This window comes from Choloepus didactylus, chromosome 21 (assembly GCF_015220235.1).
Source record: "Choloepus didactylus isolate mChoDid1 chromosome 21, mChoDid1.pri, whole genome shotgun sequence".
In the NCBI taxonomy this organism is placed as follows: Eukaryota; Metazoa; Chordata; class Mammalia; order Pilosa; family Megalonychidae; genus Choloepus; species Choloepus didactylus.
In genome coordinates this window covers 28,646,547-28,670,030 of record NC_051327.1, presented here as the reverse complement: position 1 = coordinate 28,670,030, position 23,484 = coordinate 28,646,547, and the positions used below count along the sequence as shown (strand labels likewise).

The 23,484-nt window shown below is 64.3% G+C and overlaps 4 protein-coding genes across 6 annotated transcripts; 1 reads left to right on the top strand and 3 right to left on the bottom strand.

The window, feature by feature from the left end:
• Positions 1-2,656: 2,656 nt before the first annotated feature.
• On the bottom strand, positions 2,657-7,355 carry SYNGR3 (synaptogyrin 3). Its single transcript, XM_037814468.1, has 4 exons — positions 7,122-7,355; positions 5,182-5,419; positions 4,066-4,208; positions 2,657-3,999 (listed from the first exon to the last, which is right to left on the bottom strand). The coding sequence occupies exons 1-4, from the start codon at positions 7,218-7,220 to the stop codon at positions 3,790-3,792; spliced, it is 690 nt and encodes a 229-aa protein (XP_037670396.1). The 5' UTR covers positions 7,221-7,355; the 3' UTR covers positions 2,657-3,789.
• A 2,240-nt stretch (positions 7,356-9,595) lies between these two features.
• On the bottom strand, positions 9,596-12,213 carry GFER (growth factor, augmenter of liver regeneration). Of its 3 annotated transcripts, none has more exons than XM_037814750.1 (5): positions 11,822-12,213; positions 11,264-11,457; positions 10,195-10,349; positions 9,976-10,112; positions 9,596-9,751 (listed from the first exon to the last, which is right to left on the bottom strand). In XM_037814750.1, exons 1-5 carry the CDS (start codon positions 12,080-12,082, stop codon positions 9,746-9,748), a joined length of 753 nt encoding a protein of 250 aa, XP_037670678.1. In that variant the 5' UTR covers positions 12,083-12,213; the 3' UTR covers positions 9,596-9,745. The 3 variants fall into 3 exon arrangements, with proteins under 3 accessions (XP_037670678.1, XP_037670677.1, XP_037670679.1); XM_037814749.1 differs by having other exon boundaries at positions 11,264-11,460; positions 11,822-12,203; XM_037814751.1 differs by lacking the exon at positions 9,596-9,751 and having other exon boundaries at positions 9,977-10,349; positions 11,264-11,460; positions 11,822-12,194.
• A 2,051-nt stretch (positions 12,214-14,264) lies between these two features.
• NOXO1 (NADPH oxidase organizer 1) lies at positions 14,265-16,699 on the top strand. The gene is made up of 8 exons (XM_037814748.1): positions 14,265-14,692; positions 14,789-14,869; positions 14,984-15,059; positions 15,153-15,330; positions 15,472-15,653; positions 15,743-15,865; positions 16,071-16,188; positions 16,271-16,699. The coding sequence occupies exons 1-8, from the start codon at positions 14,372-14,374 to the stop codon at positions 16,527-16,529; spliced, it is 1,338 nt and encodes a 445-aa protein (XP_037670676.1). The 5' UTR covers positions 14,265-14,371; the 3' UTR covers positions 16,530-16,699.
• Positions 16,700-16,847: 148 nt separating this feature from the next.
• On the bottom strand, positions 16,848-23,262 carry TBL3 (transducin beta like 3). Its single transcript, XM_037814747.1, has 22 exons — positions 23,131-23,262; positions 21,367-21,418; positions 21,175-21,270; positions 21,045-21,092; positions 20,800-20,941; positions 20,632-20,716; positions 20,376-20,546; positions 20,220-20,295; positions 20,044-20,137; positions 19,780-19,961; positions 19,552-19,693; positions 19,413-19,471; positions 19,211-19,314; positions 18,667-18,814; positions 18,359-18,589; positions 18,215-18,285; positions 17,967-18,123; positions 17,837-17,895; positions 17,496-17,599; positions 17,331-17,402; positions 17,098-17,256; positions 16,848-17,007 (listed from the first exon to the last, which is right to left on the bottom strand). The coding sequence occupies exons 1-22, from the start codon at positions 23,169-23,171 to the stop codon at positions 16,886-16,888; spliced, it is 2,415 nt and encodes an 804-aa protein (XP_037670675.1). The 5' UTR covers positions 23,172-23,262; the 3' UTR covers positions 16,848-16,885.
• Between the last annotated feature and the right edge of the window lie 222 nt (positions 23,263-23,484).

Here is a 23,484-nt window from a genome sequence, read left to right as displayed (position 1 = left end):
CTGCCTGGGTGTGGTTGGAGCTGGTGGGGGGCGGTGAGGGGTGTCCACTCAGGGAGTGGCAGCCACGGCAGCTTTAGCAGGGGGACGATGGCACCACATGAGGGGGAGTGCCAGGGACGGGGGCCCTGTACGAACAGTGGGCTTGATCCTGTAAGTGCATAAGTTAGAAATGATGGGAGCTAGAAGGGGTTGCAGGTATGAGAAGGGAGGGCAGAGAACAGACCCTGTGGTGTTGCCCTGGAATTAGAGGTTTGCTGTGACTCGTGGTTTTTAATATAGATAGGTAGATATCAAAATAAACATACATGGGAGTGTGTGTGTGAGTGTGCATGAGTGTACATGAGTGTGCAAGTATACACGGCTGTGCGTGAGTTCTGGCCACCAAGGGGGCTGGGAGCAGCATCAGCCCGATAGATAAAGCTCACACCTGTCACCCAGAGCTTGGCTTCTAAATACCGTTAAATACCAGTTTCCACTGACATGAACCAGAGCTTCTTGGAAAATTGCCTGATTTGGGGTCTGGGCTTGGGAAAATACAAGATGAGCCCGGAACACCGTGTGGTGCCAGAAAATAAGGAATTGGTGAAAGAATTGTGGGGTCACGTCACAAGGACACAGACGCCAGAGCGAACGGGCAGCCACTGGCAAACCGAAGACAATTTGAGCATCAAAACAAATCCTGACAGCAACAAATCACATCCATTGAATAAAATAGAAATTGATGAATCCATAGGAGCATAAATAAATCAATAAAAGTATTTGAGGATCTGGAGATTTACACAGTCTCAATGTACCTCCCCACAAATACCGACTAGTTATAAGGGGGCAAAGGGAGAAAGGGGCAAAGGGACAAACTGCAACCCTACTCCACCGACCGAACGCAGCAAGAACACAGCATCGCCTCTGAGGTACTTCTGCCAAAGATGTAAGATCAGAACCTAATCATAAGGAAACACCAGATAAGCCCAGGTTGGGGGACATTCTAAAAAATAACCGGCCCATCATCGTAAACACTTCAAGGCTGTGAGAGCCAAGGAGAGACCCAGGGACCACACACTGAAGGAAACCGAAGTGACACAATGACTCCTGTGATCCTGGGATGGACCCTTTTGCCACGAAGGACATTACTGGGACAACCGGGCACACTGGAATGGCTTCAGAGGAACTGGCTGCAGAAGGAGGCTCCAAACACATCTGCCGCCATACGGCTCGTCCTGTGCAGCGACACCGACCCAGCCATCGGGCAGCCTTGGGTAGGTCTCTGTGCCTGCCGTGGTGAGCAGGTTCTAGAGGGAGTGAGGCCAGGTGAACTCTGGTGTGGAACACAAAAATGCTGTGCGCTTGCACCCTGTTCCCAGTGGACGGCCAGCGCACACCTGCCGCCCGTGGCCGGGGCTCCCTGGGAGTGGATCCTCCAGTCTCCCCATGTGAACCTCCCCAGGTGACACCAGGGGGAGCGGAGAAGAGCCCTGCCCAAACTGCAGATTCGTGATCTAAATAAATGATTACTGTTTAGAGCTACCACCTTGTGGGGATGATTTGATCTATGGTAGTAGTAACTAGATCAAGATGGTGGAACCATTAAGGTTAATTTCCCAGTTTTGATGGTTGTGTTGGTTGTATTGGTTTATGTAGGAAAATGTCCTACAAATATGGTCAAGTATTTGGTGATGGGGCATTTAGTTGGTTGATTATGTTATAGAATGTCCGTCAGACTGTTCTCTCAAATGGTTCAGAGGAGGAAAAAGGAGTCATCTGTAATGTGCTTGCAACTTTCTGTATGTCTGAGATTGTTTCAAGAGAAACTAAAGAAAGAAAGAAATCACTATAAATCAAAATTTGGGGGGAAACTTTTAGCTCCATGCAGCTAAACCAGACTGAAATCTGAATCCTTAAATGCATGTGTTAGAAGACAAAGACTAAAAATAAGCTAAGTTTCAACTCAAGAGAAAAAAAATAGGTCACAGAAAGTAGAAGACAGAAATACAGATTAAAATGAATGCAATGGAAAACCAACAAAAATATCAGGTGAAAAAACTAATATTAGGAACTGAAAAAGGGATAAAGTACAGAGATGTTTTAAAATCACAGAATATTAAGAAAAACACTATCAGAAATTTGAAGACCCAGATGAAATAGACAATTTTCTAAATTTTCTAAATATAAGCGACCAAATTTGGCCCAATAAGACATAGGAAATCTAAAGAAAACTGAACTGGAAGTCAGAGGTTTCCCCCGTACCTTCTCAACAACAAATAAAGCATCAGGCTTAGATTATTTTATAATGACTTTTACCGAACCTCTAAGAAACAGAAAGTGGTTATCTGAAACAAATTGTTCCAGAATATATTGAAAATATGTAAAGCTACGCAAACCAATCAACTTAAAATGAGGTAAAGACACTACAGTAAAATTATAAGTCAATCTTACTTATAAACAGATGCAAAAGTACTTTAAAAATCAACAACTAAACTCTTACGGTGCACTGAAAGAATATGTTGAGGCCAAAATAGGGTGTATTTTTTTCTCCTGGAATGCAAAGATGGTTTGACACTAGATGGTCCCATTGATGAAATGATCCTTCTCCCTGGTACCCCAGACTCTACCCTGGCTCCTGGCCGAGCCGGGTGAGAAATGAATCCAGGAGGGCCCAGGCCACAGTCAATTCAGGTGCAGTCTTTATTGTAAAGAAGTTGCAGGTGGGACACCGGACACTGAAAATACACAATCATGGATTGTTCCTTCAGAAGAGGGAGGGAGAGGTCAATATATACAAAAACTGTAAACATGTTCACTTAAATATGCGCACATGACCAGTCTACGCTACAATGTACAGGGATGTTGCGCATTGGCAATTCCAGGGGCGGTGTCTGTCCCCAGGAACGGAATGTGGCAACCACGTTTGGCGTCAAGTAAATGTGAAAAGCCAGCTTGGAGCAATGCGTGAGAAGTCGGCTAAGTCAGCTATGTGTGGGGACCCCGACCTCAAGCTGGGCGGGGGGTTCTGGGTGGGATGGGACAGGTCCAGGAAGCCAAGGTAAAGGGGTTTGCATGGAACGGCCACCTCCTTGGCCACTGTGGGCAGACGGACCCTCTAGGCCCCCTCCTCGAGAGAGGGCTGGTCTTGCTGGGCACTCGTGTGTCCTGACCCTCCCTCGTGCAGGGTCCCAGCCCACGGCCATCCTGCACCCTCCTGGCCAGAACCGCCCACAGCCGGGTGGGTCCTGGGCCAGGGCAGGTGGGGGGAGGGACAGGCCACAAACAGAGGGGGGCTTGTGGGGACCGGAGAGGTGACACCTGAAGACTCGACCACGATCACAACACCGACAGGGCTGGGGCGGCTCTAGAGAGGCTGAGACTAAACGGAGGGGCGCCCGGACAGAAGGCCCTGCCCGACACAACGAACCCCCACCACGCGAGCGAGGGCAGTCACCACCCACGGGGACACTGCCAGGGGACCATGGCCGCACTCCCTGGGGCCATGTGCTAGGGATGGGGTGGTGGGCCCTGGAAGTCCTGGGGCTGTGCCCCTGCCCCCTGGCAGCCCCTGCCCCCCGCTGTGGAGGGCAGTGGACAGGTGAGCCCAGGCTGGCTGGCCCACGAGGGGATGGCCCCAGGACCCTCCTCTCCAGGCTGGAGGACACCCATCCCGTGCAGTGTTACGCCCTTCTCAGGGACTCAGACCTGGGGCTGGGGCCTCAGGGGCCTGGGGGAACTTGGGGGGCAGCCCAGGCCCTACCCCCGGGGCTGGCCTCGGTACCGGGCACTGGCGTCCGCCCCTGTGGGCCACTAGTAGGCGGGCACCTGGTACCCTTTGGGGCTGGTGTGCAGGGTCTCGGCGAAGGGCGGGCTCTGGTAGGTCTCGGTGCCCTCCACGCCGCTGCCCACCGGGTAGCCGGGGTAGGCCTGGCCCGGGCCGGCGCCCAGCTGCTCGGGGGCGAAGAGCGACATGTCGGTGCCCAGGCGGAACCGCTGCAGGGCCTTCACGGTGAGCGCCACCTGCGGGGGCATCGGGTCAGCCGGGGCCAGCGGCGACCCCCGCCCGGCCCCCGGCCCCGCACTCACCCAGCTGAGGATGGAGAAGAAGCTGAAGGCGATGGCGGCCCGGGCCGCGTCCCCTGCCTGCGCGGTGCCGGGCCCGGGCGCCGTGCGCTGCCACTGGTTGGTGAGGAAGCAGAAGCCCACGAACCACAGGAAGGCCCAGAGCCCTGCGGGCCGGGGGCGCGGGTCAGGGCGGCCCACGGGGAGCCGCCCCGCCCTCCAGCTCTGTCCCGCCCCCGCGGGAGCCGCCCCGCCCAGGGCCCCGCCCACCGCAGACCCCGCCCCAGACCCCGCCCCACCCAGCCTACCTGATAACCACAACGCCCACTTCCTTCAGCAGCCAGCCCCTGTCCATCAAAGAAGCCCACTCCCAGACCCGCCCACCCACTGACCACGCCTCTTCCCCAGGAATCCCCGCCCCTCAGAGAAGCCCAGCCATGTTCTGGCCCCACCTCTCGCACCAGGCCCAGCCCACCCCCACCCGGCCCCTCATTCAACCATGCTCCGCCTGTCAGAGAAGCCCACTGCCAGGCCTGCCCACCCACTGACTCCGCCCCCTCCAGGTAGGCCCCGCCCCTCTGGAAAGTCCAGCCACGCTCTTGCCCCGCCTCCCGCACCTGATCCAGCCCACCCGCCCCGCCCCCAGAGAAGCCCATGACTCCGCCCCCTCCAGGTAGGCACCGCCCCCAGAGAAGCCCGGCTGTTTCCTCGCCGCGTACCCGCCTCAGACCCCTACCCCAACCAGGCCCCGCCCCTCAAGGAAGCCCGCTCCAGGTCCGCCCACCCTCTGACCCCATCCCAGCCGGGCCCCGCCCCTCAGGGACGCCCGCTCCAGGTCCGCCCACCCTCTGACCCCGCCCCCAGCCGGGCCCCGCCCATCAGGGAAGCCCGCTCCAGGTCCGCCCACCCTCTGACCCCATCCCAGCCGGGCCCCGCCCCTCAGGGACGCCCGCTCCAGGTCCGCCCACCCTCTGACCCCGCCCCCAGCCGGGCCCCGCCCATCAGGGAGGACTGCTCCGGGCCCGCCCACCCTCTGACCCCGCCCCCAGCCGGGCCCCGCCCCTCAGGGAGGACTGCTCCGGGCCCGCCCACCCTCTGACCCCGCCCCCAGCCGGGCCCCGCCCTGCGCGCCCCGCCCACCCGAGAAGCCCAGGTCGAGCAGCACCGCGCGGCGGCGGTCGCGGACGCTGCTGATCTGCTGGAAGCGCGCGTCGAGCAGCAGGAAGGCGGCGCAGGCCAGGAAGGCGCCGAGGCCGAGCGCGACGCCGAAGCGGCAGGCGCCCGCGTTCCCGTTGAAGACGCAGCGCAGCTCGGGACTGCTGTCGGTGTTCACGTAGCCCTCGTTGACGATGGGCCCGAAGACGGCGATGGAGAACACCTGCGGGCGGGGCGGCGGTCAGGGCCCAGGCGGCGTCCCCTGCGGCTTGGGACCCACCTCTGGGCCTTCGGGCGCCCTCCATCCCCACCTGCGCTTAACACTTACTGACAGTATGTACCATCTAGTGGGTACTCACTATGCAGACAGTGCTAAAAAATCGCTAGTTTAGTTGCATTCGTCCATAGAATCTATGTGTCCCCCCAAACCATGAAGGGACTCGCGTCTTGTCCAGGGGCTCGTGGCGGGTAAGAGCTGAGGCTGAGACTCAAGCCGGGTCACCGCCCGCGAGGGGCCGGTGGTGTCGCCCCCAGAGCCCGGCCGAGGATGAGGGAGCAGGTGCCTTGACTCGTGATTCCCAGGCTGGAGCCGCGGGGCGGGGCGAGGCCGCTGGAGGAGGGGGACCCCGAGAGCAGAGTCCCTGGCAGGCCAGGGAGGGACAGGAGCCCAGAGGTGTCCGCCTGCTCCTGCGGGGAACCTGCCCTCCCCGCTGGGGAGGTGTGTGGCCTGTTTGCAGAGAGCCAAATGGGAGTAACCGGCACAGCTCACGGAGTGTGAGGACAGTCATGGTGCCCACCCAGCGACCTGCCTGGTGGGCACTGGAGGGTTGATGGATGCCCGTGACCATGGTTCATTGTTGCTAACACTGGTAATAAAAGGCTTGAAAGGGTAACCTCTGGGGCTCAGTCAGACCTTAGCATCCTGTGCCCACGAGGGCAGGGAGGCGGGCATGGTCATTTTAAAGCAGACACTTCTCTTTCAGCTCTTGGTAGCCCCGTGTTTCCAAGAAAAGATCTCTAGTTTCAACTTCATTTCACTTCTTTCCTGCCCCAACTCAGAGAGACCAAGTCCTCTATTTAGTTCAGGGGGAAACCGAGGCGCAGGGCATGGCCATGTGCCCCCAGAGTGGTCCAGCAGGGTTCCTGCTTCCTGGTCTGGTCAGAGTCACTCCCCGGGGGGTGGCTTGAGGCCTCCTGCCCACCCTAGGGACCGCCCTGCTGGAGGACAGGGGTTGAGGTTGTAGTTGGCGCCAGCACACGCCTTGGCAGCTGGATGCTGTTACAGACCCCGACCTGGCACCCACCTCCCACCTTCCCTGCCTGGAAGGGGAAGAAAAAGGGGCAAGCCACCTGGCCTAGGGATGCCCCGGTGGGGTAGACTGCCTCCAAACCTGCCCTCCCACACCACCTCCAGGAAGTCCTCCCAATGCAGAGCTCGGACCCGCTGCCCCACCCAGAGGGAGACCCAGGGCACCCCCCTCAACTCTCGGCTGCACTTGGGGGGCCTGGGAGGGGCCAGCTCCCTCCGAAGGAACCTGGAGGGTGTGGGCGTAGGTAGGGGGCTCTGCCTGATCCCTCTCGGCTCCCGGAGCCCCCTTGTGCTGGGGCTGAACCCCAAAGTCCCTCGGCAAGTCCCATCCCCACCCCGGTGCCCGCTTCCAGGTCGTGAGAACAGGAAAAAGGGAGCGAGGGCTGAGGAAGGGGGTTGGAGAGAGACCCAAGGGGAATCGGGTGGGGGGGGCCGGCCGTGACCTCTCAAGGGCCCGGGCGCTGGCCGCCGGCCCCTCCCCCGCCCGCAGGTGGGCGCGCCCGGCCCGGTGACGTCACCCCAACCTGCGGCCAGGCGGGGGAGGGGCCGGCGGGAAGAGGAGGAGGAGGAGGGTCGGGGGTCGCGGCGGGGGCAGGGGGCGGCCAGGGCCACTCACCCAGGACGCGACCCGCAGCAGGGTCTGGGGCCGCCGCGCGAAGCTCACGGGGTCCCAGGCGGCCCCCGCGCGGCCCGCGCCGAACGAGGCTCCTTCCATGGCCCGCCGGGCCGGGCGCCCCTGCCGCCCTCTGTCCGCTTGTCTGTGCGTCCGGCCGGGTCCGAAGCCGCCCGGGGCTGCTGCCGATGCTGCTGCCGCCGCCGCCGCCGCCGCCTCCCGAGAGCGCGCCTTGTCCGCGGCGGGGGCGCGCGGGGCGGGGCCGAGCCTGCGCCTCCCCCCCCAAGTCCACGCGCGCGGGGCCGGAGTCCCCCTCCTCCCCCCTCCGCCCTGCCCCCAGGCCCCCCATTACCTGCATGACCAGGGCATGCCCATTCTCGCACCCCCACACCCGGGCCTCCCTGCAGAAGGCGTCCCGTCCCGACCCCGTCGAGGTAGGGGCAGGGACTGGCCGTCCACACCGCACACTCGGGGGTCAGCCACGCCGCGCCCCGCAACTGGACAGGGACACCTGACTCCGCTTCTCTGAGCGGCCCTTTTGTGTGTGTGCGAGAGGGAAACTGAGGTCCAAGGGACCTCTGGGACACCTTGAGAGGTGTCTTCCCCTCGACCCCAGGGAGTGGGAGTCGGGCTCTCTTGCCGGGGCCCTGGGGAGGCTGGGGAGAGTCATCCTCCCTCCTGCACCCCAGCTTCTCACTCAGAGGCCGGCAGGGTGGGTGGGTGGGGACAGTGGCCTCCGGGAGGCAGAGCCCACATCTGAGGGCAGGCGTTGGGGCGTCCCTGCTCCTCTTAGGTGGCTGGGTGCTCTCCCTGACCCCTCCCCACTCCTGGGTTTCCCTGACTTGGGCCGAGGGCTGGGGAGAAGCATCAGAGCTGGCGAGCTGGGGAAGCAGGTGCCTCGCTGTGCCCTGTCCCTGCCGAGTGCCTCCCAGAGGGCTCCCAGCCTGGGACGAGACAGGCCCCTTCCCAGCGTCCCTTTGAGCGCACCTGGCAGGGTCCGGAGCGGCTCCCCAGTTTACGTCTCAGGTCATGGTAGGAAAAGTCCACATTCAGCGAGCATTTTCAGGACCAAGCCCTCTACAGCCCCCAGTGGAGGCAGGGCCTCTTACCCCCATTTTGGATGCGTGAGAGCACACAGCAAGTGCAGGGCGGGATTTGAACCCAGGCCTGTCCTGTGCCGAGGGGAGCCTCTGGGAGAGAGGCAGGTTATGGGGTGGGAAGGCTGTAGAGCTGCGGCGGGGGAGGGAGGAGGGTGGGAGACCGAGGCCTGGGGGGGCAGTTTGTGGACAGACGGCAGGGAAGGAGCCAAGGTTGGGTGGGGGGAAGTGGACGGGAGCAGGGGGCTGCCAAGAGCCCTGTGGTGGGGCCCCTGGGGACTCCCTGCTGTGCTCACCCACCTCTGTAGGAGCCTGGTGTTCCAGTTCGTTACACTACACCAAATCCCATCCCTCCATTTCTTCCCTTCTACTTGATCATTTTTGCATCAGCACCCAAATATGCTATACTTACTTTTATCTTGAAAAATAAAAGCGCTCTTGAGCCCCAGCCCTGCTGTCCCACCACTGCTTCCTTTGAGTGGTGGGTCTTGGCCTCCGAGACCCCCTCCTCCCAATCTCTGAGCTTGGGCTCTCCCAGAGCGGGAACTTTCCGTCTCAACCTGGAAGCCGTGGAAATGGAGCCTGAGGCAAAGTTTGTGTGCTTTGCTGGGGGGTGAAGCCTTGGGGGAGAAAGGAAGCGAGGCAGGAGGGAAAGCAATTACAAGAGGTGCGTTCGAGGGGCCGGCCGCCCTGTGGAGTCACGGAGGACTCTGGAAAACCAGCAGCAGCCTCCTGCCTCCGTCTGCCTGGGGAGGGAGGAAGGGCGGTCGCTGCTGGCTCCTCCCAGCCCTAATCTCTCCTGGGTCACCGAGCCCTGCTGAGGCCCTGCTCAAGGTCACAGCAAAGGTCAGCCCAGGGCCTGGGCGAGGTGGACACTGGGGAGGACACGGGGGCAGGGAGTGCACGGCTGCTGTCCTGGCTTCCCAGCCAAGAGGGCTGGGTGGATCTGGGTGGGTGGGGGCACATCACAGGGTCCAGGTCACCCCCGGACCTGCTCATTGAGCCACCTTGGGCTCCTTTTTCAGCCCCCGAATTCTCATGACTCTGAAAATTTCAAATACATTCAGTATCCAACCCTCGTTTGTCCCCCTGCAGGGAGCCTCCCTCTCGGCTGACGTGGGCCATGGCTTCCCCACTGATCTGCTCCCACTTTGGCCCAGTGCAGCAGCTGCAGGCACCTTTCAAGTCATATCTGCCATTCCTTGCCCCCAACCCTGCAGGGGCCCCTCATACTGAAGTGGATGACTTGTCCTCTGCCATTCGGCCTCCCCTCACCTCTGACCTCACTGCGGGCTCCCCCTGCCCCCCTGCTCCAGCCACTCGAGCAGACGGGCCCTGCGCACCCCTGCAAACCCAGCACAGAACACACGACGCCAGGTCCTCAGGCACCTCTCCAGCGTTTTATTTTGGTTTAACTCCGAGGAAGCTGGTCCCATGAGCCCCTGCTGGCAGTCCTGGCACTGCTCTGGAGGCCTGTGTGCTGAGCTTTCCCTGTAGACGACTGAGCAGAGCGGGAGCTCAACCCGGATCTCATTCCTGAGATGAAACAGCACAGTTCCTGGGGCCACGGGCGCTGCAGCCATCACAGCTTCACAGTGACCGAGAGACGTCTGGCCTTGCGGGATGGGCCATCAACAGGCTACACCCCCCTACCCTTCCTGTGTGGGCAGCTGGGTGCCAGCGTGGGGGTGGGTGGGTGGGGCCAGGAAGCCGTATCTTCAATGGCAAGGGGCGGCCTGGGCCATTCCCACCCTGCTCACCTGCAGTGTAGCCCCAGAGGGCCGTGGGGCAACTTGGCCTCGGTTGAGGAGGCCATCAGGGTGTCTGCTGTGGGCACTTCCATTTCTGCTCCAAACTTGATGGGGGAAGAGCTCGCAGGCAGCGTCCTGGGGACCACCTGATTCACACACAACATACTCTGGCTCCTACGCACTTTAATGAGCACCCATCCCCACCCTAACCAGCCGCCCTCTAGTCACAGGAGCCGTCCTTCCAGCCATCACGCCAGCGCTCGTCCACATGCGAGCAGTCAAAGTCGGGCTTGCCCAGCTTGCGATTCACTTCGTTGTGCAGGCGGCACAGCCACTGAGTGAAGCACGCCCGCGTGCTTGTATCTGGCTGGTTCCTGTATATCCTGCAGGGGAGAGGGGCAGAGCACATGGGGCATGGCAGGGAGGCAGGTGGCCCCACCATCCCAGCCCCGAGCTGGTCCCTTTGCCGGCTCTTGAGTGAGGGGAGCTGCTGAGAACTACACCTGGGAATGTCCTCTAAGGGAAGAGGTATCCCAGAACAGGGCTGACCCTGCAGCATCCTGGGCCTTCAGGGGCTCCCGGGGCTGCTCAAAAACTTGCCCAGAGAGCTTGGCAAACCTTGTCAAGGACGCGTGGCATGATATTAAAGAGTGATGGGCATGCCCAACAACTTTACAACCTTCAACAAACAGGAAATTTCACTCAAGCATCTGTGGCCCCAGGCAGTGGGACCAGGCACGCTGGGAAAACCAACCTGGTTTCTTGGCGCCCAAGGCCCTGCCGCCTCAGCTCAGCAAGAGCCTCGTCCTCCTGCCCAGGCTTCAAACAGCAAGGGCTGCCCTGCCCCACACATCGCCCCAGGAAGGGCAGGAACACCTGTGTGCGCCAGGCAATGGCTCTTGGTTTCCTCAGTGAGGAAAAGGTGCCTCTTGGGAGCAAAAGCAGTGGGTGCCCAAGGTTTTGAAACCAGCCATCTTGCTCCTGCAGTTGGGCAAAGTGGAGGCTCCCCCACCCGGCCCACCGTTTCCATCAGTGGTAAGCAGAGTCCACCCTGGAAGCCCTTCTGGGAGCTCTGTGGCCGCAGCAAGCAGGGCCCAGCCACAGACCCACACAGCTTGGCCTTGGGGGACCCAGATGACCCATTCCCTGCTCTGCTGGTGATCCCTGCTCCCTGGCGCCTTCTGTCGCTTTCCACATTATTTCTAGGCACCCCTTCTGTGACAACAGCTAGGGGCCCCAGACCCAAGTTCCTCACTGCAATACTCTGTCACTCTCAGACAGTGCGGCCATCACTCACCTTTTCCTTATGTCTTCAGCACACTCGTCACACGGGTAAAATTTGGAAAATAAATGTATGAACTGGGCCATGTCTTGCTGCTGTTCTGGGGTGGGCAGGTCCGGGTAGTAGGCAGCCAGGGTGTGGAGGAGAGCCCAGCTGTGGCGGCCCAGCTCCTCGCGGTCCGGGGGACAATCCTCCCTAAACTTGCTCCCCTGCTGCGGAAGGAGGCCAAGCAAGGGTCAATCAGTTCGGTCTCCCCCAACCAGAGGCCCACAAAGCTACCCCTTTTCCTGCCCCAGCTGGAGGCCCCATTCTCGGGATGGAAGTCCTGCAGCCGATCCGACCGGGCATAGCTGAAAAAGGCAGGGCCTACGTTGGGTGGCAAGGCTTAGGGGTAGCCAACCCTGGGCGACAGAAATCTGTCAGCTACGGGACGCGTCGGACCGCCCGCCCTGGGCCTTGGGGAGGCCCACCCGGGGCAGCTGAGAACAAGGCGCGCGGGCCGAGGAGCGGGGCTGGGGCGCGAGGGGAGTCTGCGGGCCGGGGCTGGGAGGTGGCGTCCCCGGGCATCCGCACCTTCTGCTGCGACCGCATCCACGACTTGAAGTCCACGCAGGCCCGGCAGGCCCGCCTCCGGGCGAGGCCCTCAGGGACCTGGGAATCGGGGGCCGGCGCCTGAACTGGCGCTGCGGCCGGGGCGGCAGCCTCTCTCCGTCCCGCGCCCCAGCCCCGCGCATCGGTCGCTAGATCGTCCAGCACCTCTGAGCGCGGAACGCCCGGCAGGAAGGAAAAGAAACTCCCGCCGCCGGAGCGCCCGCGCTCGCCGGGCGCCGCCATCTTACCCGCGCAATGGTTGCCGGGCCAGGTCGGCCTCCAAACGGGCCTCCACTTGGGTCTCCAGGCCAGCGCGCGCGCCGCCGCCAGGGCGCGGCCACAGGAGCCGGGGACGCGCGGCGCGGGCGCGGGCGGAGGCGCGGGCGCGGGCGTGGGCGCAGGCGCGGAGGCCGAGTCCTCGCTAGGGGCGGTGTCGGAGGCGGGGCCCTGGCTGGAGTCGGGGCTGGAGCCGGGGGTGGAGGCGGAGCTGGGGCCCGGGGTGGAGGCGGTGTTCGGAGGCGGGGCCGGGGCCGGGCTCCGAGGCGAGGCGGCGGGGCGGGCCCTCGCGGCGGCGGTGGCGGAGGCCGCTCCCGCGGCCCGGGCTGAGGCGGTGCTGGAGGGCCGCCCCCTGCCCGCTCTCCGTGGCTTTGATCCCCGGCTCGAGGTCGCCTTGCGTCGACCATGGCGACGCTCCCGCTTTCTCCAGTAGAAGAGCAGCGTGTTGTGGAAGCCGCGGCGCCGCCGCGTCGTGCACTCGCGCTGAGGCTCTGGCGAAGTCCGAGTGGTGGCCCGCGACGCCCCCATCGCTGCGCTCCTACCGTCCCGTGTGCCCGCGGCCAGGCTCTAGGCTCTCAGCCGGGGGGCGCGCCGGGCGGCCGGGCGCCCAGCGCCATGGCAACGGCGCCTGGCAACGCGGGGCGGGGCCGTGACCGCATAGAAGGCGGGGCGCCTGGAGCCCGGGCGGTTCTGCCTAGCGACCAGCGCCATGGCAACGGCGCCTGGCAACGCGGGGCGGGGCGGGGCCCACACAAGAGGCGGTGCGCGTGTCCGGTGGGGTCCTGGAGCCAGGAGAGGGGCTTCAACGCCCTCGAGGAGCGGGCTCGGGGGTACCTCTGCTGCCACACGCTCCTTCATTCAATCCGCAAGTGTTTATGCAGGCGCTGGGCACTGCGGGAACACGACCCCGTCTCTGAGTTCAACTCATACTCCAGTGAGCAAGACAGAAAATAAACGAGGAGTCACACAAAGATTCATTTACAAATTGTGGTGGGGGCCATGGTAGGGCGGGGAAAATCCGGGAGGCCTCTCTGAGGGAGGTGAGCCTTGGGCAGAGTCGAGGAGTCCCGCAGGGGCAGAAAGGCTGGCGTGGCTGAGGCTGGGGCGGGGAGCCCAGCGCCCCACAGGGTCCGACCACGTGGGAGCACGGGGGCGCCTGGAGCTGCGCATGGGTCCTGACGGCAGCCGGAAGGTGCTGGACATCTGAGCAGAGCTACCCTGACAGGATCCCATCTCCGTTTTGCAAAGATCCCTCTGGCTGTCAAATAGAGGGGATTTTATGCGGCAAGGTTGGCAGTGAGGGGCCCGGGAGTGGAAGCTGTTGCTGTGGGGGAGGATATGAAGTGGACAGGGTCCAGGGCTGGTGGGGTGTGGAGCAGGGGGCTGTACTCGGGTGGGGCAGGCCTCAGCATCCCACCAGGTGACTGGCTTACTCCCCCAGCCCCCCAGCTTCTCTCCTCTCTCTTCCAGAAGAGCTGGGGGTTGGGGGTGGCTATCCAGGATGAAACGACAGTTGGATTCAGGGTGGACTGCCAGTCAGGCCTGTTTGTCACCTGGGCCAAGACAAGGCAGGTGCGAGGGCCTCAAAGAGAGCTGCAGGTTGAACACACAAAGGCCCTTTGAGGAGGCCAGGATGGTTCCTGGAGGGACGCCCCAGAGGCTGACCCCTCCTTAAAGTGCCCAGGGGGGAGTCCTCACACCCGGCACCAGGAAGAAGCACTGCGCTCCAGAAATTTCCCCTATAAGGAAGCAGCCGGAGAGGTGAGACACCACCAAGCCTTTGCCCAGATCCCAGGGCCTCCCCCCATGGTTCCCGCTGGTGGGGGAACGGGTCCCGCATGCCCCCCGGGGCCTGGCTTTGCAGTGAACTGATAAATCATGAATTCAGGGGCAGCTTCCAGAACAGCCCTGGCCGCCACCTCTCCCAAGTGTCACTGACTGCATAGTTGTGCCCTCTTCCTCCTGCCCCAAGTCTCCCCTGCTCAGGGGAACTTCTGGGGTGAGCCTGCAGGGCCCAGCCCCCCAACGGGCACAGGTACAGAAACATACAAATTTCTTCCTTGGGGGACCTTTTCTCATAGGATCAAGTGAGGATCAAACCGACCCAGCACTTTAGGCCCGAGTGTCCCCACCGGTAAGCTCAAGGAGAGGGGCGGGGCCCCTGGGGCAGTGGGGAGGGCCTGGGCAGGCCCGGGTTCTTTGAGGGGCTGCCAGCCTTTCCTTCTCCCTCCTCCCACGGCCTCAACCTCAACCCCGATGTCCTTCCCCCAGCAGTCTCCCACACCTCCAGTGCGGGCCAGCCTGCATCCTCTCCTGTCTCACCCTGTGCCCCTGTCCCAGTTCTCAGGGGTGGGAGGCAACAAGGAATGCGCAAAGGACCCCGGGGCCGGGCGGCTCTGCAGGGACCCATCTGGCGGACTTGGGGCTGGGCGGGGAATTCAGGGTGCCCGGGAGCCCCGCCCCACCGCTGGCAGGGAGAAGGGACCTTCCGCGGCTCCAGAAGCCACAGGGATGGCAGGCCCTCGCCACCCGGTGTCGGTGTGCGCGGCAGCCCTGGTGCAGACGGGGCACCTCCAGGTATCCGATGGGTCCTCACCAGCCCTAAGGGGGTGGGAGGTGGAGTGTGCGTCCTGGCGCAGACTGGGCAGGCGCCCCCAACCTTTGCTCTCGCAGACGTTCGCTTTTTCTGTGCGCTGGTCGGACGACAGCGACACTTTCGTGCGCAAGAGCTGGGACGAGTTTAGGAGACTCCACGTGAGTGACCCTGGGGCAACCGACGGGGCCAGTCGGCTACCTGAGGGCCTCCGCTTGCGCCCGCGCGGGCTTCCAGCTCCCACGAGACCAGGCCCACCTGCTTCTTGCCTGCAGAAGACCCTTAAGGAGACGTTCCCGGTGGAGGCCGGCCTGCTGCGGAGATCCGACCGCGTTTTGCCCAAGCTTCGCGGTCAGGCCGGGGTCCCGGTAGGGGGGCGGGCTGCGGCCGGGGTGGGTGGGCGCCTGGGACGGGGGCCCACCGTCTGGCCTGCCGAACCCGCAGACGCGCCACTGGTGGCGCACGGGGGGCGCACGGGCCGCGGCCTGGAGCGCCTGCGGCTGCTCGAGGCCTATTCCCGGATGCTGCTGGCGGTGGCGGGGCGCGTGTCCCGGAGCCCGGCGCTCGTCGGCTTCTTCGCGCCGCAACCCTTGGACCTGGAGCCCACGCTGCCCCAGGGCAGGTGCCTGAGCCACCCCGGTCCCCAGCGGCCTTTGGAGGACGGGTGGGCCCGGAGCAAAGACCAGGAGGCCGGGCGGATGGGGGTGGGGTGGGGTGGGGACCGACCCCCGCCACCGCCCACCTGCGCCGCTGCCTTCCCCAGCCTGGTGATACTGCCCGTCCCCGAGGAGCCCCCAGCACGGCCCGCGGGCAACCTCGTCATCCGCAGCCTGGAGACCCAGAGGCTGCGCTGCCTGCAGCCCTTCTGCGCCCAGGACACGCAGGGCCAGCCCTTCCACACGCGGGCCCAGGAGGCCCTGGACGTGCTGCTGCGACACCCCTCAGGTGCGGCCGGGCAGGGGTCTAGGGCAGTCGCCTTCTGCCCTCAGGTTCCCAGCTGGGGTGGGAGTCAGCCCACCCCCTCCCGCGCACAGGTTGGTGGCTGGTGGAGAACGACGACAAGCAGACGGCCTGGTTTCCCGCTCCCTATCTGGAGGAGGTGGCCCCAGGCCAGCGGCAGGCGGGGCAGGAGGCGGCCCTGCCCCCGGGGAGCAGCGGTATGAGCTCCCCATCCCCACCGCCGGGCAGTGTGCGGAAAGGGTGGCCCGGAGGACGCACTAGGAGGCGAGAGGAGGAGACCGAGGTGGGCGCGTCGGGGCCCGGGAGTGTACTCTGGGTCCCAGCAGTGAGGCAGATCCCCAGCGGGCGTTCGAGCAGTCGCTGGCGTCAGCTCCACGGTGACCCCCAAGTCCCTACCCCCAGGGCGGCAGTTCTGTGCTGCCCGCGCCTATGAGGGGAACCGCGCCGACGAGCTGTCAGTGCCCGCCGGGGCGCGCGTGCGCGTGCTGGAGGCGTCGGACCGCGGCTGGTGGCTGTGCAGGTTCGCGGGGGGTGGGGCCTGGGCGGAGCCACGCCCGGCCGGGGGCGGGACCGAGCCTCGCCAAACCCCGCCCTCCCCGCAGGGCCGGCAGCCGCGTGGGTCTTCTTCCCGCCGCGCTGCTGCGGCCCGACGGCCTGGGCACGCTCCTGGGCCGGCCCGGGCTGCAGCGAGGGGTCGACGGCGGCCAGGAACGGGCGGCGGAGGCCCGCGGCTCCCCACAGGCGCTTCCGGCCACGAGCCCTCCCCCGACGGTGCCTGCCCGGCCCGGGCTGAGCACCATCCGGAGCCGCTGCTGCACCATCACATGGAGGGCGCTGGGGCAGGACCCGGGGCCCCCTTGAGGGCGGGTGGAGGTTCCCCAGCTTTGCTGAGCCGAGAAAGAACCGGAGGATCCAGACCCCAAGGGATGACGGATGCCCCCGCAGCCCCCTCCAGGCTGGGGGGGTTCTCTGGCAGCACCACGAGGCCACATGTATCCTTTGTCCTTTCCCCCCAGTAAAGCTCCTACCAAAGGACCCAAACCCAGTCTCGCTGCACCAGGGGGCAGGGCCTGCTGGGCCTCAGCTGGACGTGGGGATGGGGCTGGCACGTGGAAGGCCTGGGGCCCCAAGGCCCCTTCTGGTTGGCCAGTGCTGTGGCCAGCTGAGCCCATTGATACCCGGAGCAGGGATGGAAAATGTACCATTTTATGGGTGTCTCAGAGAGGGGAGTGTGTGGTGGGGGGTGTGGTGGGGAGGGTGGGCAGCTTCATGTTGTGCCACAGGAAGTCCAGAAAGGAGGCCGCCTGCAGTGTCCGGCTGAGCCGCTGGAAGTGCCGCTCTGGGGGTGGGGAGGAAGCAACAGAGGTGGGTCGGGGGTCCCCCAAGCCCCGTGGCCTGTCCTATCCCACCCCCAGCCCGCCGCACGCACCGGTGTAGGGCAGCAGGGCCTCCAGTGCGGTGCGCACGCCCTCGTAGGTCAGCAGCTCCTCAGGGGCCTCGTGCCGCAGGAACACGCCCAGGACGGCCTGCGCCTCGTGGCAGTGCCGCGAGTTGGTGTTCCAAGTGACGCAGAAACGCAGCAGGGCCTCTGCAGGGGACAGGCAGGCTCAGCCACCCCGCTGGGCCACCACACCCAATGGCTCCACCCACCGGGCCACAGACCTTTCTGGTCTCTCCGCAGCTGGAGCACTGTGGCTTCCAGCTTCTCACAGGCCTCAGGGTCCCTCTGGATGGCTGTGGGAAGAGGGGAGACTGAGCCCAGGGAAGGGACATCATGGGCCCTTGGGAGAGCCCCCCGATTCCCCCCGGCCCCCTGGCAGTGCTGACCCTGGATGACGGTCAGCACAGTGTGGGGCCGGTCCAGGGAGATGGCCAGGCCCAGCGCCCGCAAGTAACGCTTCTCATGGAGCAGGTTGTCCAGTTCTTGCTGCCTGGTGGGGAGAGAGGGAGGGGAGGGCCGCTGGGACCTGGGTGGGCTGCAGGCAGAGCCACCGGAAGGTGGACTCGGGGCCTGGGCACCTGCCGGCTGTGGCAGGGCTGCATGCTGAGCCTCAGTGCCCCTGTGCCAGGGACCAGGGAGCTGTGGGCACACCCTACCCCAAGGGGCCGTGGTGGTAGGGAGGCACGGGAGCTGCCGGCTGGGGGCTGGTGGGGACCCCCAGACTTACTTGACCACCCGCTCCTCCTGCTTGGCCTGCTCTTCCGCCTGCTCCGCCTCGGTCACATCCTGGGATCAGACCAGGGTCAGAACAGCCCGCCGCGCCCCCTGCCCTCTGCTCCCCCTGCCTGGGCTCGCACCTTCCAGAGGATGACGCAGGAGTCGCTGGCCCCAGTGAGGGCGCGGTCGTCCAGCCGGCTGCAGTGCAGCCCCCAGACCTTATCCTCGTGGGCGTCCAGCGTCCGCACACACTCGTTGTTCTTGATGGTCCAGAGCTTCAGGAGCCCGTCGGAGCCGCTGGGGGTGGGGGCCGAGCAGGAGGGGCTCAGTGCCTGGGTCCTAACCCCCCTGGCCCAGGTCCCGTCCTGCCTGCCGCCGGCCAACTGACCTGGACAGCAGCTGTGTGCCCCGGCTCACAAAGACCACTTTCAGCACAGACGCGTCGTGCCCCTCGAACGTCTGTGGGGAGGGAAGGGCATCAGCTGTCACCAGGCCGGGTGGTGGGCGGGGGTGGAGATGGGGGCGCACTCACCTTGAGGCAGCTGAAGTCCTGCAGGGCCCAGAGCTTAATGGTGCCGTCGGCCGAGGCCGTGGCCAGCACCTGGTCCATGGGCGAGAACTGGACGCACCAGAGGCCACGCCGGTGGCCCGAGAAGACACCCAGCAGCTGGCACTGCGGCAGGGCCCAGAGCTTGGCTGTGCGGTCCTGCGAGCCCGTGGCCAGCAGCTTGTCGTTGGGGGCGATGGCCACGCTGTTGATGTCCTGGCGGGGGCAGCAGGCCAGCAGTTCAGAGCCCCAACCCAGGCGAGGGACCCACCCCTCCCCAGCCCTGTGGTCACCTTGTCATGGCAGCGCTGGGTGGCCTGCGCCTGCAGGAGGGCGGGGCCGGGTGCCCTGGCCGTAGCCTTGGAGGACAGGGTGTCGGGGAGGGGCCAGAGCTTCACGGTGCAGTCCTGACTGCCCGTCACGAGGAAGGACTCCTTCAGCCTGCAGCCCGGGGGGTCAGAGACACCTACTGGGCCTGGCCACCCTGCCCAGGACTGCCTTGGCACTCAAGCCTGCCTGTGCATTCCATGCCTCTCACAGACACCCATGGGACCACGACCCTCTGTCCGCACACCAGCGCCCTGCGCTGCCCTGCTCTGTGCCAACGTGGCCCCTGCCCCCTGGGCCCTGTCAGTGTGATTCTCTGCTCTGATGTCTTCCCCTTTGTCTACCTCAGCTACTACCACTTCCAGGACACTGTCCTGAGAGGACCCAGGCCCCCAGCTTCAGACAGTGGGGCAAGGCCACTTCCTCGCCTTCAACCCATCCCCACGCTGCCGTTCCCACCAGCAGGCCGGGCTCCCCTCCGACACCCCGACCCCAGCCCTGACCCACTACCTAGAGCAGCAGATGGCGCCCACGCTGTGTGTGTGCCCAGAGCCCTGAGCCACACAGACCACGTCACCGGCCTTGCTCATCCTCCAGACGCGGATACTCTGGTCCTGGGGGTGGAGGTGGAGGGGAGAGTCCAGCTCTGGCCATGCTGCCTTGGTTTCCCCACCTGGGAGGCCCGCCCTTCCATCCTCCTGGTGTACCTCACCTTGGCACAGCTGGCAAAGAGCCACCCCTTCCGGAACACATCCAGGGCCAAGACAATATCTGGGAAGAAGCACGGAGGAGCTGTCAGGGGTCAGAGAGCAGCGGTGGCGGGGGACAGGTACAAGCTGGGGGCCGCTCACCTGTGTGGCCGTGGAGGATCTGGCAGGCTGACGTCTGCAGCTCAAACACCTTCAAGCAGGGGCTGTTGGAGGCCACAACCACATGGGAGTCCTCGGGCCCGAGGAACCGGACGTCCAGTACCTCCTCGCTGTAGCCGGCAAACTGCAGGGTAATGGGGACACACCAGAGCCGGGCTGAGTGCAGGGCCAGCACCACCTGCTGCCAACTGGGCAGGGGCAGGGCCTCACCTGCTTCCACAGCCTCAGGGAGTGGGCCTCGTAGAGCAGCAGGTTGTGGTCGGCAGTGACGCTGAGGAGTAGGCCAGCGGCACGGGCCAGCGCACAGTGCGTCAGCTCCCGTCCAGGGCCTGGTGGCTGCGGCTGCACGTACACGCACTGCCCAGACGCTGCCTCCCACACACGCAGCGACCCTGGGTGGACGCAGGCCGGTAGGTCTGCAGGCCCACACCAGCCCCCATTGCCCACCCCGCGGGCCCAGCCCACCCCACCCACCTTGGTCACCGGCAGTCAGGAAGTGCAAGCCCGCGGACGTGACTCCCAGCTCAGGCACCGGCTCCTCTGGCAGCAGCACGGCTGCCTCCACGCTCTGGGGGAGAGCCAGGTCAGGGGTGGCAGCCCTGCCCCCCTCCCCGCCTGGCTCACTGACCCTGGCCCCCCGGGGACCCCACCTCGAACACTGGCACGGTCCTTGTGGCCTGGTGACTCTGCAGGTCCCAGATGATGCAGATCTTGTCACGGCCAGAGCTGAGAGAGAAACAGGCCCCTCAGCGGTGGGGTCTCAGCCACTGCCCCCCTTCCCGGCCTGGCACGGCCTGCCCACTGACCTGAGCATGCTGTGGCCGTCGGCACTAAAGGCCAACGAGGTGACGGCACTGTAGTGGGCAGTCAGCACGGCCAGGCATGACCGGTCCTGCAGTGACCACAGGCGGATGGCCGCATCCGCAGCCGAGGAGAAGAGCAGCAGCCGGGCAGGGTCCGGGTGGAAGGCCACCAGGCTGCAGTGGAGGGCGAGCGTGTGAACTCTGTCGCCTCCAGCCCTGCCCCCCCGGCCCCCGCCCTCCCTCCGGCCGCCCCTCTTACTGCACAACGCCGGATGAGCCCCGCAGGTGGTGTGTCCCATAGTGGCGCACGACGTCCCAGACGCGCACGGCTCCATCGCAGCCGCCTGCCAGGAATGCGTTTCTGAGGTGGGGGCTGGGCTCCCCATGCTCCTGCCCGTGGGCCCCCCCAGCCCAGCGGGGGCCCTACCTGTGGCGAGCAGCGTGGAGGTGGGGTCAAAGGCCATGGAGGCCACAGGGGCCGTGTGTATCGCCTTCCACAGGCGGGTGGCGCTGCCCTCGCGCCAGGCCCACTGGACCAGCAGCAGCGCCCGACTGGCCGTCACCAGCACCTGGGGAGGGTGCAGTTCAGTTGGGGTCACAGCCGCCCTCCTTACTGACTCCAAGAGTGGGTGGGTGGTCCCAGAGCTCATCTCCCATTGCTGCCCCACATACCTCATCATCAGGGCTGAGGTCAAAGGCTGTGATGTCCTCCTGGTCCTCCTGGGGACAAGAGTAGGAAACCGAAGCGCCATGAGAACTAGCCCCCCCCACCGCCCTTGACGCCCACCAGCTCTGCCCTCACCTGCGCCAGGCCCTGCAGAACAGTCCCCGAGGCCACGTCCAGGATGTTGACTTTGGCTCCACAGACACAGAAGAGGTGCTGCCCAGCCTGGTCCAGCTGGGGACAGACAGAGGGGGCTCAGCCAGGGGCAGCGGTCCCCTCCCCTGCCCAGCCCCTGCCTGCCCCACTCCCCAGCCCCCCCCGGGCCAGTACCTGCACCTTCCCACCCTTGTAGAAAGGCTCGATCTTGCGGTCGATGGCATAGCTGGACATAGAAAGTGGCAGTGAGTGAATCACCCACCTCCTGGGCCCCAGCGCCTTGCTCTGTGTGCTGGGTGCTCCCCAGAGGTGAACCCAACAGGCCCATGACCTGGAGGATCTCTGTAACTGAGCACAACTCCTGGGCAGCAGTAGGGGCCCAGAGACAGACCAAGGCAGAGGTGGGGGTCCCTAGACCAGGAAGAGGCAGCCAGACAAGGAAAAGGCTTCCAGACAGAACCTTTGTCATCGTCCTCTTCCATTCTTCCAGTAGCCCTGCGAGGCGGGTGTCCTGACCCCCACTTACAGAGGTCGGTGCTCCATGCCGGATCCCACTGCACTTAAGAGGTGGGCTGGGGCTGGGCCCAGGCAGCTGATCTTCCCAGTCCCCAGCACAGAGGGTTCCCCAGGCCTTGGCGGCCCCTGCTGGCCATGGGCAGCCTCGGCTGGTGACCGGGCCCAGAGCATCCTCCACAGTGTCTCCATTCCAGAGATCAGGTACTGCCTTCCCCAACCCTGGCTCCCTCCTCCAAACCCCAAGCATCCCTCATCTCTGTGACCTCACTCATGCCACCCTCTCCTCTCCCCCACTGCTTTCACCCTCGTCCAGGCCGCTGCACTCTCTTCTCTCAGCTGCTCCAGCCTCTTCACCAGGCCCAGATGTTTCTCTCAATCCAGCTGCCAAGTGGCCTTTTGAAAACCTAACTGTGTCGCTGCCCTGCCTAGAACCCTCCCCTCTCCTCACAAGCCTCTGAGGCCTTGCCCAGAGCAGCCTCTGCCAACCTTTCCTGCATAGCTCTTCCCCCTCATGGCCCACACGGTAGCCCCACCATTCTTGGCTCAGCTCCTGTGACAGGTCGTTTTCTCTGTATCTTCCACCTGCAGGGCCTCATTCTGCCAGTTTAGGAGGCCTGGGCCCCTCTCCCCGACTTCAATGGCTGGCTAAGTCCACTCATGGGCATCTGACTGCCAAGATGAAACCAAGCCGTCAGGGCACCATCCAAAAGCATGTGCTCAGCACCTGGGTTCCCCTGCTAGTGCTTTCCAAAACCAAAGTCCTGCTGTCATTGAGGGGAATGCTTTGCTAACACGTTTGCCCCATCATGCTGTGCGCTTTGCAGGGTGGGGGCTGGATCCGTCCCATCCCCGGCACTAACCCCTAAGGAAGCGTTTAACAAAGGCTTGGGACAAATAAGCATAGAATACTGAGACCCCCTTGGCCACTGTGGCCCCTGGCCTTCACCAGCCCATCCCCTGACCTCTTTTCCGGCTCCCTGGAAAAGAGTCACCGCGGGTTAAAGCTCTCTGGAGTACCTATCCCAGAGTCCCTTGTCCTCCTTCCACCTGAAGGGTGAGGAGTTCTGCTCCCATCCAGGACAAGCCCCAACTTGTGCTCAGCCTATCCCTCCCCTCTCCTCTGGGGTCTCCCGTCCTCACCCCGGCCTCCCAAGTTGAGTTTTTTAATTAACCGATGCATGCTGCTCCCGGCCAGGCCCCAGTTCCCGCCCTGCCCGAGAGCTGTCGGTTCCGGTTCTCCGCCTCATACTACCGCCGCCTCCCAGGACCCCGCGGCCGGCTCGTTCGCAGCCCTCTCCCCTTCCCCGTCTTCGCTGCTCCAGCTGTTCTGGCCTGCAGGAATCCCTCCCCTTCAAGGCCTCTCGGTCCGCCGAGCCCGGCTCCTTCCCCGGGCGACACCCGCAGCCCCAGCACCCGGCTCACTTGGCCTTGAAGCGGCTCCCTCCGGCCGCGGCCTCAGCCATGTCGCCGCCGCCGCTCCCACTGGGATCCGCGGGATTCTCCGCCGCCGCGTGAGGGAAACAAGGCGCACCACCCGCGCTTCCGGCGCGCTGCTATGACGCCACCGCGCGCTGCTGTGTCGTCATCAACACTGAGCGCGCGACGCCATCTTTGATGCGGGCGGCCGCTGCTCGTTCAGGAAGCGGAAGTTGGTAGGAAAGCATTTCCGGCTTAGAGATGGGGGTCGGTGTGGAGCTGTGTGGACACGGTTTAGACTTTTTAGTGGAAAATTAAAAGGGTGATCGTAGGGGATATTCACTAAAGTAGTGCCAACAT

Coding starts and splice junctions, on each gene's coding strand:
- TBL3 (XM_037814747.1), bottom strand. CDS start 23,171: ATGGCTGAGGCCGCGGCCGGAGGGAGCCGCTTCAAGGCCAA. Junction 20,547..20,631: donor GGCTCATCCGGCGTTGTGCA/GTAAGAGGGGCG, acceptor CCTCCACTGCAG/CCTGGTGGCCTTCCACCCGG. Junction 17,008..17,097: donor GGCCCTGCTGCCCTACACCG/GTGCGTGCGGCG, acceptor CCCCACCCCCAG/AGCGGCACTTCCAGCGGCTC.
- SYNGR3 (XM_037814468.1), bottom strand. CDS start 7,220: ATGGAAGGAGCCTCGTTCGGCGCGGGCCGCGCGGGGGCCGCCTGGGAC. Junction 5,420..7,121: donor TGCTGCGGGTCGCGTCCTGG/GTGAGTGGCCCT, acceptor CCCCGCCCGCAG/GTGTTCTCCATCGCCGTCTT. Junction 4,209..5,181: donor GCTCGACCTGGGCTTCTCGG/GTGGGCGGGGCG, acceptor CCCGGCCCGCAG/GGCTCTGGGCCTTCCTGTGG.
- NOXO1 (XM_037814748.1), top strand. CDS start 14,372: ATGTCCTTCCCCCAGCAGTCTCCCACACCTCCAGTGCGGGCCAGCCTG. Junction 14,870..14,983: donor ACGAGTTTAGGAGACTCCAC/GTGAGTGACCCT, acceptor TCTTGCCTGCAG/AAGACCCTTAAGGAGACGTT. Junction 15,331..15,471: donor CCCACGCTGCCCCAGGGCAG/GTGCCTGAGCCA, acceptor TGCCTTCCCCAG/CCTGGTGATACTGCCCGTCC.
- GFER (XM_037814749.1), bottom strand. CDS start 12,082: ATGGCGGCGCCCGGCGAGCGCGGGCGCTCCGGCGGCGGGAGTTTCTTT. Junction 11,461..11,821: donor GGATGCGGTCGCAGCAGAAG/GTGCGGATGCCC, acceptor CTCCTTCCGCAG/CAGGGGAGCAAGTTTAGGGA. Junction 10,113..10,194: donor TGGCTGGAAGGACGGCTCCT/GTGACTAGAGGG, acceptor TGTGTGAATCAG/GTGGTCCCCAGGACGCTGCC.